This window comes from Triturus cristatus, chromosome 3_2 (genome assembly GCF_964204655.1).
Source record: "Triturus cristatus chromosome 3_2, aTriCri1.1, whole genome shotgun sequence".
Taxonomy (NCBI): Eukaryota; Metazoa; Chordata; class Amphibia; order Caudata; family Salamandridae; genus Triturus; species Triturus cristatus.
In genome coordinates this window covers 1,231,101,690-1,231,116,816 of record NC_140584.1, presented here as the reverse complement: position 1 = coordinate 1,231,116,816, position 15,127 = coordinate 1,231,101,690, and the positions used below count along the sequence as shown (strand labels likewise).

The 15,127-nt window shown below is 46.5% G+C and overlaps 1 protein-coding gene across 1 annotated transcript in view; it reads right to left on the bottom strand.

Moving 5' to 3' along the window:
- Nucleotides 1–15,127, bottom strand: part of LOC146859535 (CD5 antigen-like) — a 608,239-nt gene that overhangs the window by 76,842 nt on the left and 516,270 nt on the right. Inside the window, exon 5 of the mRNA XM_085650239.1 lies at nucleotides 5,328–5,360. Within this exon, the coding sequence (XP_085506365.1) occupies nucleotides 5,328–5,360 (33 nt within the window). The remainder of the gene's footprint in view (nucleotides 1–5,327; nucleotides 5,361–15,127) is intronic.

The window sequence follows — 15,127 nt, the reverse complement described above, 5'->3', positions numbered from 1 at the left end:
CACACAGCATGACCCCTGATACCCAAGGGAGATGCAGAATTGTTAGTTGTTTTTGCAACCCACTAATTTCGATGAGACACTTTTTCATTAGAACGACACAATAAAACATTTATTCACTCACTCAATGCATAGACATCTACCATCAAGCTGGGTGTTGCAGGTTATGCTAGAGATGTCGACTGGGCTGGGGAAATTTGAAAATTGGTGGAATCTTTACTCCCCAAAGGGTAAGGAACCCTTAACTCCATAGCCCCTAAAGAGTAAAAACACATTTGACCAATTGTTATCTTGGCCTATCTCTTAGCTCTTTAGTACTGATTTGAATCACATACATTATGAAAGGCTCCCAGAGCTGTTTCAGGATGGAATGTATGGACAGTGTTAATTCTCCTCCAGTCACCAATGACAACAGACTGTGAACCTACATAAAGGCCATAACCCAACTAGTAGCTCAAGAGAAAAAAGTATTGACCAGCAGCTCCCGCACCTGCATACTCTGCCCTCTGTTTGCAACAACACCCCAGTTTCCTGGATTTTGATGTTGGTGACAATCTTTTGGAGGTGGGTGAGGACTGTCTCAAATCCCTCAAAGACACTCTGAATGTAGCTCATTACTTCTCTCTATTCCCCTCACATTTCATCCACATTTGCTGGCATTTGTCACCCAAGTAGCTTGTGTTCCTCACCCATTATGTAGTCCAATGTATAGGTAAATATTGCCACACTCTGCTGTTTTTATGAGAACTGCACACATGTGCAAATGGAATAGGTGGAGGCTTGAGATTGTAAATATTTGGCATTTTCTACTACTATTTGCAGTACTACAAATATACTACATGATGTGGTATCTGATTCAGGACCTATGTGCAGTCTTGCACTCCCATTTGTCCCATCTCTTTCTTTGGGGAGTGCTCCGTCCGAAGTGTGGAGTCTATGACCCAAGAGCGGAGACTCCGGGGCCCAGATTCTCAAAGGTTTAGTGACGGGATAAAGTTACTTTTTTAATGCTAACCCTTTGCTAAACCTTTCTTGGGATTAACAAACCAATGCTAATTGGTTGTGGCATTTGTTTGTATTGAAAACTAACGTCAAGGGAGCATTACATGGGTAGTGCATGGGCGTTCCCATGCAACCACCCATGCTTTTTGATGCTAAACCCTATCTACTAACATTAGTAGACAGGATTTAGTGGCAAAAATTAACGCCGCTGAAAAGCATGTGTTAAAAGACAAAATGTTTTAATTTCTCCTTTATTTTCAACTTTGCATGCGTATTGCACTGTGCAGCACACATACAAAGTATGAAAAGCTGTGAAGTGTGTACCCTTCCAGTACAAAGCCCATGCTAGACTCTGGCACCCACCCTAGCACTGTGCCTGGTTCACTGCAGCATAAATTAGCACGGCACTAAGGAAAGGGGAGGAGAGCGCCATATCTCTGTGAATATGGTGCTCTCCTGCTCTCTCCCGGTCACGCAACGCAGCACAGTGCAGCCTCTCTGGAGGCGGCGCTGCATTCCAGTTTTCAGAATATGGGCCCAAGTCTCCGCCACGAGTGGGGAGACTCAGCAGTCATAAAGATACTACTCGTAAATACCTTTGTGACGACCAAAAAGTTACAACAAATTGTTAGTTTACCTTCGTGAATCAGGAGCAAAAATAATCTGACACCCAATTATAAAAATAGGTTGTACTTTTATCTTTAAATAAAATTCTTAACAGCAAAAGTCCACAGGGGTATTTGGAGACATGAATTTTCAAGGAAATGAGTAATAATTGCGTTTATTTCTCAGATGCAGTAAATCCTTGAAATGGACCGAGATCGCTGTAAAAATGCTGAGCTTAAATAAAGTTTTAAACGACCATGCAATCACACTTGCCATAAGGTCTGGATGCACAGTTACCATCCCAGCACGCTTGGGGTCACTAAATCCATCATGGTTCTGGTCGCAGAGGGCCATAAGGTCTGGATGCACAGTTACCTTCCCAGCACGCTTGGGGTCACTAAATCCATCATGGTTCTGGTCGCAGAGGGCCATAAGGTCTGGATGCACAGTTACCTTGCCAGCAGGTTTAGGGTCACTAAATCCATCATGGATCAGGTCACAAAGGGCCATAAGGTCTGGATGCACAGTTACCTTCCCAGCACGTTTGAGGTCTCTAAATCCATCATGGTTCTGGTCGCAGAGGGCCATAAGGTCTGGATGCACAGTTACCTTCCCAGCACACTTGGGGTCACTAAATCCATCATGGTTCTGTTCGCAGAGGGCCGTAAGGTCAGGATCCACAGTTACCTTGCCAGCACGTTTAGGGTCTCTAAATACATCATGGATCAGGTCACAAAGGGCCATAAGGTCTGGATGTACTGTTACCATCCCAGCACGCTTGGGGTCTCAAAATACATCATGGATCAGGTCACAAAGGGCCATAAGGTCTGGATGCACAGTTACCATCCCAGCATGCTTGGGGCCACTAAATCCATCATGGTTCTGGTAGCAGAGGGCCATAAGGTCTGGATGCACTGTTACCTTCCCAGGACGCTTGGGGTCACTAAATCCATCATGGTTCTGGTCGCAGAGGGCCATAAGGTCTGGATGTACTGTTACCATCCCAGCACGCTTGGGGTCACTAAATCCATCATGGTTCTGGTCGCAAAGGCCATAAGGGCTGGATGCACTATTACCATCCCAGCACGCTTGGGGTCTCTAAATCCATCATGGTTCTGGTCGCAGAGGGCCATAAGGTCTGGATGCACAGTTACCATCCCAGCAAGCTTGGGGTCTCTAAATCCATCATGGTTCTGGTCGCAGAGGGCCATAAGGTCAGGATGCACAGTTACCATCCCAGCACGTTTAGGGTCTCTAAATACATCATGGATCAGGTCACAAAGGGCCATAAGGTCTGGATGCACAGTTACCTTCCCAGCATGCTTGGGGTCACTAAATCCATCATGGTTCTGGTAGCAGAGGGCCATAAGGTCTGGATGCACAGTTACCTTCCCAGGACGCTTGGGGTCAATAAATCCATCATGGTTCTGGTCGCAGAGGGCCATAAGGTCTGGATGTACTGTTACCATCCCAGCACGCTTGGGGTCACTAAATCCATCATGGTTCTGGTCGCAGAGGCCATAAGAGCTGGATGCACTGTTACCATCCCAGCACGCTTGGGGTCTCTAAATCCATCATGGTTCTGGTCGCAGAGGGCCATAAGGTCAGGATGCAGAGTTACCATCCCAGCACGTTTAGGGTCTCTAAATCCATCATGGATCAGGTCACAAAGGGCCATAAGGTCAGGATGCACAGTTACCCTGCCATCAAATCAGTCTCCAGTTGAGGTCCAGGCTCTACGGGTGAACTACCATAGCCTTTAATGGACTGATCCTAATGCAAGGGATGCAGGACCCTGAAGATGCTCAAGGATGCTGAGGATGCTGAGCTGGTGACAAGGGGAATCATTGGAGTGGTCCTGATGCAAGGGATACAGGATCCTGAAGATGCTCAAGAATCCTGAGGATGCTGAGCTGGTGACAAGGGGAATCATTAGAGTGGTCCTGATGCAAGGGATACAGGATGCTGAATATGCTCAAGGATACTGAGGATGCTGAGCTGATGAGAGGGATTATCTTGGGGCCACTGATCAGTCCACAAACAGAGTGATAAGACCTCAGCCACAGGTTTCGATGTCTGAGTGAAGCCCAGACAAAAAACTGTTGCCACTGGTCTACTGGTCTCCACTTACAGCGCATCCAGTGGTTCCCTTTAACTAATGGTAACATCCTTGCTGTGTGATCACACTGCATTCCGATGACTCTCCCAGGTATATCATACTCGGGTGCAACTTCTGAGCGGTTGGGACTCTGTCTCCCAAGCTAAACATCGGCACTCAATGGTGATCAGGCGTCTTTGGCTACCAACTCACAAAAGCAGGCTTCTTCAGCTTCTGTGGCCTTGTACAAATAACTGGACATCAGCCAACTGACTCTTGGAGTCACATCTCCAGTCTGGGCCTTGGGGATGACTTTTCTTTGCGTAGGGCATCACAGGCACGGTTCTCTCTTTGCTGGCCCAAGGAGCAGCGGGTGCAGCTCAGTCTTTTGTACAGTCTCTCTTTGCCGGGTCCCGGGACCAGCAGAGCAGTCGTTCTTTGTTCCTTCCTCTAGTACAGATGTGATCCAAGGTCTGGGTGCCACTTTTAAGCCCAGTTTGTCCCATGGAGGGATGCAGCAATGACTGGCCAATAGGCTATCGGGTCACCTCCCACCTAGTGATGACTTCCTGTGAAGTGTGGCTAGCTCAAAATACAACATTCTGTCCAGTCTAAGCATGTCAGAACCCCTATCTATTTGTGTGGCCTTCCCTAGCCCATCCCAAAGATGCGACTATCTGGAAGCCCAAAGAAAAGCAGTTTAGCAGTGGCTTCTCTCGGCCTGTCCCTGATGCCCCTGATGCCACCCTGTCTGCAAGGAACAAAAGAGAATCCCCTCTTGCTTGTTTCTCATCAAAGGTCGCTTTCCCTTTGAAGTCCAACTTTTGAGCTCACACCCTGTTTGGCCTTCCTGCCAGGGAGAGGTCACACCTCCTCCAATGTCAGGCCCCTTATATTTCTTCCTGAGAGTCATTCATAGCTCCCCCCAGGAGGACAGAAGGCTGTCTTGTGCCCGGCAACCATAAATGGTCACTGGATAACGGAGGGCAACAAAGTAACAACTTTATAGAGTTGCTATATGTGCAAACATTATATTAAATTTGAATTGAGCATCATGTCAGGTTTAATGTAGCAATTATTTTGATGTCTTGAAGTATCAATTTTAGTAGTCCTATGCAGGAGTTAGCACTGTTGGGTTGTCAGCTGTGACCCTGCACTCCCCAATGTGGCTACTAGCTTTTCCACAGCAAAATGCCAATTTATAAAAACATGTCAAGTTAGCAGAGTGAAACTGTCCTACCCGTCTGCAGCGATTGGTTCGGAGACATACATTTGCAAAATCAGGGACACACTAACTGCTGCAGCCCATGAGGGATACCTTAACTCACAGACCCTGAGTTCACTTGGTAAAATATGCTAGGTACTTATAAGTAAGTTAACATATGCCAGTGGTGGTAGAGCTCCTCAGACAAAGACCTCACTGGCACTGAGTACCACTGAGTACACCTCACTCACCAGAGCCAAAAACCATCAGCATCAGTTCAAAACATTGGGAGTGATCATGCAAAAAGAGGTATTTCCCTAAATGATATATATGAAATACATACACAAAGATCCTAATTAAAATACATGCTATATGAATTACATGTCTAATTATCTGCATACATTGTTAAAAATGCATTACCTTTGTAGATCTGGGGGCTCAATTTCCGATTCTCTGTAAAAAAAAACAAATGAAGATAAGATCATTGATCTTTGTTTTAAATAGAAATAAAACTCCAAACAACAAATTGTACTACTACAGACTACATCAGAAGCGGTATCACAGTGTGGTGAGACATGGAGGATACAGGCATACAGTCTGTGTTGAGACGTTCCCAAGTTTGCACCACCAATTAAGTAGGTTTGAGGGTGAAAAGGAGCTTGTTCCTGAGTCTCAATCTATAAACAGAGAAAATGCTCTAAGGGGATTCAGCCCCAGAGAAAGTATCCCTAGCTGTAGGCAGGTCCCACGGGAAGCATGTGCTTGTAAGTACAGTTGCCCTCATTCACCTGAAGGTGACATGCTTCATCATAGGGCGATGCTGCTCGCCAGGGCGGCGCTGCAATGCCTGGCGGGCCCCACAAGAAGGTTCTTTGTCGGAGATCTGTTAATAAATATGTCAATTGAGCACCTTAGAACAAGGAATGGTGTGTCCTACAATGTGAGAAGATCGGTGAATGGTGTGAAGATAAAATCAACTGTCAACCAGATGCCAACAAAATATTTAATGTGATATCCCCGGTAGATCTTGAGCTTAAAAAAGAAGGCAGAGACACTTAGGATACTATGTTCTGTGTCTCTTCAAGTGAGAGTGTAAATCTGTCACCTATAGACCGTCTAGCAAGCTCTGGTCTAAGTTATAGGTCAACATATTTCATCCCTAAGGTAGTCGTGGAGCGATCTAGGGCTATTTTGTCAGGGCCAACAGTATATGATGTGACCTAATCTTCTCAGTATAGTGAGGCACTCTTTAACTCAAATGCGTGGGTGATAAGGTGCTGGCTGACATCTTATCACAACTTTCGAGCACTGTACTAATAAAGCACTTGGTTTAGGATAACCTGCTTAAAAATAAAATGAAAAGTGGATATATAAGTGCACAAGATCAAAAATATCTGGTGAAAGTGCCATTAAAAAACTAACATAAGCGCACCCCCCCCCCCCAATCTACCACTAGTAAAAGAGTAGTGTTCTGCCCCAACATAACCCATTCTGCCAAAGTGGTCGATGCAAACATGTGCATAGGTAAAGTCTACAGGCCGTGGATCCCATTGTGAGAGAAAGGTGGATACAGAATTCCCTCGGAACAGTATACTGGTATTTGACTTTGGTTGTTTGGTGGTGAGTGTATTCTGGACCGGTCCTCTTTTTTGATAGATACAGAGAAAGCCTGTTGATGTCCGTTTTCTCTGTAAGACTTTTGGATTTTCTGTCTGATCAGGAATGACCTCCTCGTAGTTCATTCGAATCTGGAAACATTGAGTTAGAGGCAAGAGAGCAGGATTTACTTGAATGGAGAGTACTCAAGATCAAACTACAGACTGTGAAATGGATTCTGTCAGGGAGAGGGACCCAATGCAGTTCTTCAATTGTAAGGGAGTTTCTCTCAAAGTCTATTGGCTGAACAATATTTATGCTACTGACTGAAGAAAAGCTTTGATTGGTGTAAATTAGGGCCAGCAAGTACTGTGTTGCATCCGTCAATGTATGATAAGACGAGTGCATGAAATGTGGGGCAGAAAATTTGAGGAAGAGAAAAAGGCTGGATTCTGCAGGACAGTGTGGGCTGGATCAATTCTCTTTGGCCTTTCCTTGATACGGTCTTTGAGGACAGAGCTCAGTGGCAAAGACCAAAGATTTAGGTCTTTGTCTGAGTTTCGATTACATTTTTGCCAACTTCCAGGTCCCAATAATGCCAGATCTTAACATGCAGTGGTGTCAGCTAACATGGCATTAAGGCATTTTTAAAGTCCACCATTGTTAAACATTCAAGTCAACTTAGATTATGTGGAAAGCTGTAACTAGATTATTTTGTGACTACAATATAGTTCAAAAGGACAACTGGGTATGCTGATCCAAGGAAATATATTATGTGCCAGATTCACAAAGGGCCTCTGCATTCATGGTGAATGCCCCTCAGGAAGGGGTGAGTCTCTGCACTTGGGACTGAATCTCTGCAATGAGAATTCTCAAATTTGACATACAAGTAAAGAAAAGAAGTTAGGTCGCGCAAAGGGTCGTCTTGCCGTTTTCCTAAACTCGGTTAAGAAGGATAAAATAGCAAAGCTTCCACTTGAAAGAAACCAAATCCAAGCCACCTGTACATAAAACTGGACATTATTCTAAAAAAAAATCACTAATATGAATTAATGTATATGTCCATCCAACACCAAAAATGAAATGCAAAACAATCCAAGAAAGAATTTTTGCAATAGTCCAGATACGGCATAATAGCTCCTCTTTGTTCAGTAAGGACCTAATGGAGAAGAAAAATGCAATCCATAGGATAGCCAGAAAACAAAAAAGAATCCCCAAGACGATTCTGAAGGAAAGTTGGTATCAATTCATAATGGCTCTTTACAGACGGACAAACAGAAAGCCAAGCCGAGCTAACTGAAACATATCATCCCAGGGCAGTCGACAAGAGGATAGCAACAAATATTCCATCAGTATTACCTCCCGAGAGGATAAATGAGTCATTATTACTTACCACAATACGACAAGGGAAGGCATGACAGTGCACCCGGCCAAACTCTCTTCCAGCTGCACCTTTTTAAAAGCAAAGGGCAACTGTGAGGAAAGTGGTGTATTACATGGAGCAGTTGTGTGACGCCACCATGTAATATACTCACAATACTATCTTGAGTCTAGTCAGGCTCATTTGTAAAACTATAGCTCAACCCTGAGTAGCTGTGACTATGAGCAGTGATGCTTCAACAAAAAAACAAGTGCAGATAATTTGGAAGTACCAGAATAACCACTTGAGAAAGTCACACAACACATATTTGTATGAATTTGTAGAAAGTAAAAATTAAGAAAAGCTACCAGAGATATAGATTTTTAAGTAAAACGTAAATTACTTTTTTTCACTCAATTATCAGCAAGCATTGGCAACTACCGCAGTTAGCAGATACTTTGGATCAATTGTTAAAGAGTTGTGTTTGGGTACCGTGGCCCACTTTGGATGACCAACTCCAGCAGGAAAACAAGCCAAGGTGACAAGTGAGGAGTAGTCGGACAGTTACCTGTCACCGGCGCCTTTTCAAGTCCAGTTCCAGCTCAAGCGAAGAATCTGTGTAGACATGAATGGAATAGTGCTGATGCAAGGAATATAAGATGCTGAAGATGCCGTATGATGCTGAGGATAATGTGTAATCAAAAGTGAGCGACCTGGTGCCACTCCTCGGTCCACAATCAGTGTGGAGTGATGTTCCCCACAGGGCTCGATGTCACTCAAAGTCCTGGTCAGGGCAGCAAATGTTCAGTTGTCACTGAACTACTGGTTTCTGGTCACAGCGAGCCCAGCAGTTCCTTTTGATGGGGGCGAGTGTCCTTCTTGGGCAACCAAACTTCACTCCAATGACTCTCCTGGGACCAGCAGACATAGGTTTAACTTTTGATTTTGGGTCTTGGTCTTGCAGGCTGCTCGTCAATAGTCAGTGGTGGTCGAGTGATTGTGGTTACTGACTTGCCAGGTGGGCTTCTTCAGATTGTTATTGCCCTGCAGTGGGAACACGAACTCAGCAAACTGACTCCTTGAGTCTCCTCTTCTGCCAGGTCCAGGGAACAGCACTGCAGTCCTTCATCAGTCCTCTTCCAAGTCCAGATGAGATCTGAGGCCTGGGTGTTAGGGGTGCCATATTAATGACCAGAAAATGGCATTGGGGGATGAGGTGGTTACTAGCCAAAAGGCTAACTGGTCCCTTCCCTCCTGATGATGACTTCCTGCAACGTGTGGGAACTAGCTATCCCAGAGTGCACTTTTTTGCCCACTCCCAAGATGGCCTAATATTTCTCTTAATGTGTGGAGCTTTGTAGCCCACCCAAGCTGTATGACTAAGTGTGGGCTACACACCCATGGGAAACCTGTTTAGGCCACTTGGCACCAATCTCTGTCCCTGATGCTAACCTGTCTATCAGGACAAAAGATCAGCACCTCTTGTGTCTACCATTTGCCCTTCAAATGTGGCTTCCCTTATAACCTTACCCTGTGACTCTTCTTGCCAGGGAGAGGTCATACCTCCTCCAAACGCAGGACTCTATTGTGGCTCCCCTTGGATGTGACTCTTCACCACACCCCCAGGACAGCGAAAGACTGTCTTCTGGCCAGCATCTGCAAATGGCCACTGGGAAAACTTTGGGCAACAGAATGGCAACATTCTAAAAGTTGCTTTTATGTGGAAGTTACATTAAATTGGACCTGGGCATCAAGTTGGGTTTAAGGTAACGATTTGTTTCATACCTCGGTGTACCAAACTTAGCAGTCTCATTCACAATTTAGCACAGCTGATGTGTCAGCGTGTAACTCTGCACTCGCTAATGGGGTAACAAGCCTTTCCACAGTAAAAATGACGAATACATGTTCTATCTTTTAATTTACAGCACCCTGCCCTGGAATTTTTTTAGAGGCCTACCTTAGGGGGGGGTTTATAGATATTATAAAATGGAGGTCTGGGATTTGTCATTAATTTAAATGGCAAAGTTGGGTTATCAGTTTCAAGCTGGTCTCTCAGCCTGCAGGTGCAGACTAGGAGGCATGTTTGACCTTGCTGCTCTCAGGGTGGCACAAAAAGTGCTGCAGCCCATGAGAGACTCCTTATCTTACATGCACTGGGTACCCTTGGTAAGTTAACTTATGCCAATTGGATATAAGCCAATCAAACATACACTTTAGGGCTCAGAGCATTGGCACTAAGTTCTGGTTTGCAGTCCTCTGTGCACTCTCACAGTCAAAAAACCAGCAGTATCAGTTCAACACTTTCGGGTGGTCATGCAAAATGAGGCCTTTCCGTACAGTAAGACAAGGCAAAGGCACCTAGTTCTCTCCTTAACTCTTTAACTACTGAAGAACAACGCAGGTAATACAAAAAACCTAGAAACTATTTATTAAAAAGGAGACCAAAAGAAACTAGCAAACTGTAAGCTTAACACCTAGTTAGATATTGAGGCATTTTACAAGATCTGGATGGTCGGGTTGAAAAACAATCTCTGAACCCGTTTGTTCAGACCGCCTTTCGTCATGACTCAGTTGCGAAGCTCACTATACTAGTGAGAAAACTCATTGGAAAAAAGTCATCATTACACTCAAAAATTAGAGATTTCAAAGCGGCCTTTGACAAGGTCCAGCATATTATTCTGTGGTAAAAACTGCAACAATGCAATATTCCGGCACCACTGCTGAATGCCATTCAGATAGCCTACATGATGATAGCTGGTACAACACTGACCTCAAGAAATCCAAGAGAGCTTGTAAACAGCTTGAAAGGAAATGGAAAATCACCAGAGGAACCACCAAAATAAGCACCTACAAGGCCGTACTTAGATACTATCACCATCAAGTCAAAAGGCCCTGAACCTGAGAATCAAATCTAGCTCCAACCATGGCGAGGGACTTTTTTCCATTGTCAAGAAATTAACTAACCCAACAGCTGTGACCAACGCCATCACACATACAGAAGAACTCTGCTTCAACCTCTCTGACTTCTTCCACAAAAAAATCACCAAGGTCTATAGCAACTTTGAACCCCAGCCACCCCTCATCGACTTGCCCAGCCTGCTAACCTCTTTGACCAAAGACCACCAACTGACAGCATGGAACCCTCTATCTATCGAGGACACTGCAGCAATACAGAAGACGGTCAACTCAGGGGTGCCTACAGAACCCTGCCTCCACCATGACTGCAACCTGGGAAGAGCCATGAACAGCACTGCACTCACTTCAATCATTAATACCTCCCTCAAGACAGTCACTTTCCCTGATAGCCGGAAACATGACATGCTTGAAAACCTTCAGCCGACTCCGATGTACTCAGTAATTAGAGAACCATCTTGCAGCTCCCCTTCCCAGCCAAAGTCATTGAGAAGAACATCAAACAACTCTCTGATAACCTAGAACACCACAAGCTCTGTACGACTCACGATCAGGAATAGAAAACAACCACAGCACTGAACCAGTCCTCATTCCTGCCACAGATAACATCCACATCAACCTCTGCCATAGAGAGACCGCCACCCTCATCCTCCTCAGCCTCTCCGCCACTTTCAACACCATCTTCCACCACACTTTCAATGGTAGACTACACACAGCAGTGATACAAGTAGGGGTGGGTAGAGCTTGAGGAGTTTCACTCCAAGGAATTCCACGGAGTTACATGAAAACTCAGCAAGATTCTTCAGAGATCCGCAAACGGGCGGAAATTGGCACATCGCGCTACTGGCAATGATTTTTAGTTCAGGGAGCTTGTTCCACACAGCAAAATCAGTGAGAATGAACCCCTTGGCACACCAGAGGGTGCTGCTTCTTTACTGCATATGGAGTAGATTTTCCACTGAAGCAGCAGCTTTCTCACCGCAAACAGTTGTGACTGCTCACATTGAGGAAATATTGTCAGGTGCCCTCCCAGCGGCTGGAAATCAAGCTAGGGAATGGCAGTTCTCACTCACACTCACCAACTTACCACTGGCGAACAACGCATGAGAAAAAACTCTGCCTTACAGCAGTTGGCTGAGTTTTGCCATAACTCGGGGTTATAATTAGGGGTGGGCAGAAAACTACGCTCCTTCAGCGTAGCAGATAGAGCCAGCCACTCCTGCACACCAGGCCCGGTCCCTGCTTCTGATAGCAGCGAGGCCGGAGAGAGCCTCCCTGGGCCCCGGTAGACACTTGTCTCCAGCACCCAGACCCTCGGCTGTCTTGCAGGACGGGGAGCTCACGCACCCCGGGGCCCGCCAGACAGAGCACGAGCCCCGGGCCCGGTCCCAGCTTCAGAACCCTAGCCAGGCTGGGGAGAGCCTCCCTGGGCCCCAGTGGACACCCTTCCCCAGCGCACGGACCCTCGGCTGGCTTGCAGGATGGGGGCTCCCGCTCCCTGGGACACTGGGACGGAGCACAAGCCCCGGGCCCAGCTTCCGAACCCTAGCCAGGCCAGGGAGAGCCTCCCCGGGCCACGGTGGACACCCTTCCCCAGCGCACGGACCCTCGGCTGGCTTGCAGGACGGGGGGCTCCCGCTCCCTGGGACACTGGGATGGAGCACAAGCCCCGGACCCGGGCCCAGCTTCCGAACCCTAGCCAGGCCAGGGAGAGCCTCCCTGGGCCACGGTGGACACCCTTCCCCAGAGCATGGACCCTCGGCTGGCTTGCAGGACGGGGGGCTCCCGCACCCTGGGACACTGGGATGGAGCACAAGCCCCTGGTCCGGGCCCAGCTTCCGAACCCTAGCCAGGCTGAAGAGAGCCTCCCCGGGCCACAGTGGACACCCTTCCCCAGCGCCCGGACCCTCGGCTGGCTTGGAAGACGGGGGGCTCCCGCACCCCGGGGGCCTGCCGGACGGAGCACAAGCCCCAGGCCCGGTCCCAGCTTCCGAAACCTAGCCAGGCCAGGGAGAGCCTTCCCGGGCCCCCCGGTGGACTGCCAGTCCCCAGCACCGGACCCTCGGCTGGAATCAAGGAGGGTTAAGCCTTGGCCACGTCCTCTCCCCGACGGCCTGCCCGGGATGCCCTTTTTATTGACTATTAAGCCCCCACGTAGTGGGGGCTTCCAGAACTCTGGGAAGGACAAAAGTTGACATCCTTTGCCGTTTTTTTGGTCTTATCTCTTCTTTTTTCTGCAATTTGTTTGCTATTTTTATTGTCAAAATGCGGAACCATCAGCGCATTAATGTTTCTTTTGTTTTCATACACTTTTTCCAATTGTGCTAATAGCAGTATTTCCTCCTGTGACCATAGTTTTGATTTATTTATTTATAATTTTATATAGCGCTGAATCACCCCTAGGGGTATCTCTGCGCTTGCGACAACAGATTATCTTGAGCTAAAAGAGGTATGTTTTCATCAGCTTTCTAAAACAAAGAAGGGACATTTTCATGCGAAGATAATGGGGAAGGCTGTTCCAAAACAAAGGGGCCAAGTACGAAAAGGCCCTGCCACCGGAACGAGCTTTATGTATTCTAGGAACAGCAAGAAGAGTTTTTGATCTAGATCTAAGTGAGGATATAGGATTGTAGGCCTTTAATTTCATTGTTAGATAGCAGGGACTCAGCTCGTTTAGAGCCTTGAAAGTCATGCAACCTGTTTTAAATTGCACTCTTTTTTTTATTGGCAACCAATGTAATTCATGCAGTAGAGGCAAAGAGGGGGTTCTGGCCGGAGAATCCGTAACCAGTCGAGCAGCTGTATTTTGAATGACCTGCAATTTGTCCAAAGAGGCAGCATGAGCAGAGAGAAGAAGAGCATTGCAATAATCAATCTTGCTCATGAGCAAGGCCTGAATTAAGGTCTTCCTGGTAGATACTGGAAGCAGTGGAAAGACTCTTCTAAGTAAACTTAGAGTGTGATAGCACGACCCAGCAATAGTATTAACATGAGTCTGTAAAGTGAGTTTGTTATCAAGCTTAATGCCCAGATTTTTAGCTACCTCTTTGGGTGCAGGGGCTTTAGCCAACTCCTCCGGCCACCAATTAGGTGACCAACAGATGTCAGCACCTCCGAACAGCAGAATCTCAGATTTATCAGAGTTTAACTGGAGATAGTTGGTTTTCATCCAGGAGGCAATGGCCATCATACCTCGAGAAAAGATGGATTGTATATCTGGTCTCCTTTTGTCGAAGGTGAGGAGGAGTTGAGTGTCATCTGCGTAAGAGATGGGGTTAAACCCCAAGTCCCTCATCAGTATTGCCAGGGGCGTCACATAGATGTTAAATAAAGTAGGGCTCAAACAAGAGCCCTGCGGGACGCCTCTGGTAACCTGTGAACGAGCAGATGTAAAAGGACCCATTGACACTGCCTGAGTGCGGTGGGACAAAAAATCTGACAGCCAGCTCAGTGCAGATCCGCGGATGCCACACTCCAGTAGTCTATGCAAGAGAACTTGGTGGGAGATGGTATCGAATGCTGCTGAAAGGTCAAGCAGCACCAAAAGTGCCGCTTGACCTTGATCCAGAGCCATTCTCATATTATCCGTCACCTCCACCAAGGCAGTCTCAGTGCTATGCTTAGCTCGAAAGCCTGACTGCGAGATGTCCAAAGCACCAGAAGCCTCAAGGAAGGCAGATAAGTGCTTATTGATGTGTTTCTCAATGATCTTGCTCTGTAGAGGAAGCAGCGAGATCGGGCGATAGTTTGACACTTCCTCGGGAGAGATGTTGGCATTTTTGCGGATGGGCAGAATCTGTGCGTGTTTCCACGTTTGAGGAAGACAGGCAGATCTTAAGGAAGTGTTAATTATGGAGCAAAAAGGGGGCGCCAGCTGAGCCGCAAATCTTGAGGAAATTTTAGCAGGAATAGTATCCAGGGGGGATCCGGATCTGGTGGATTCCAAGAGGGTTTGTACTTCTGAGATGGTAATAGCAGGAAATGTAGTCAGACAAGGTCCTTCCTTATTGGGGTGAGGAGTAATCTCCGCGGGAATAGAAGTAGGAGTATTAGAGAGGACAATGTTTTGATAGATTCTCTCGATTTTTTGTACAAAAAAAGAGGAGATATCATCACATAGTGTCTGAGAAAAACTAACCGTAGTCTGACAGGATTTGGGGTTAGTAAAATCCTGCACTATTTGAAAAAGCATCCTAGCATTATGGCCTGCATGTTCTAGAGTTTCAGCAATATGAGTTTTACGGGCTAGTTTAACATTTTTATGGTAAATTGCCATGGCAGCTTTGTAAGGGATTTTAGCTTGCTCGTTTTGTGAGCGACACCAAGTCCGTTCCAGTTTTTTACAGGCACT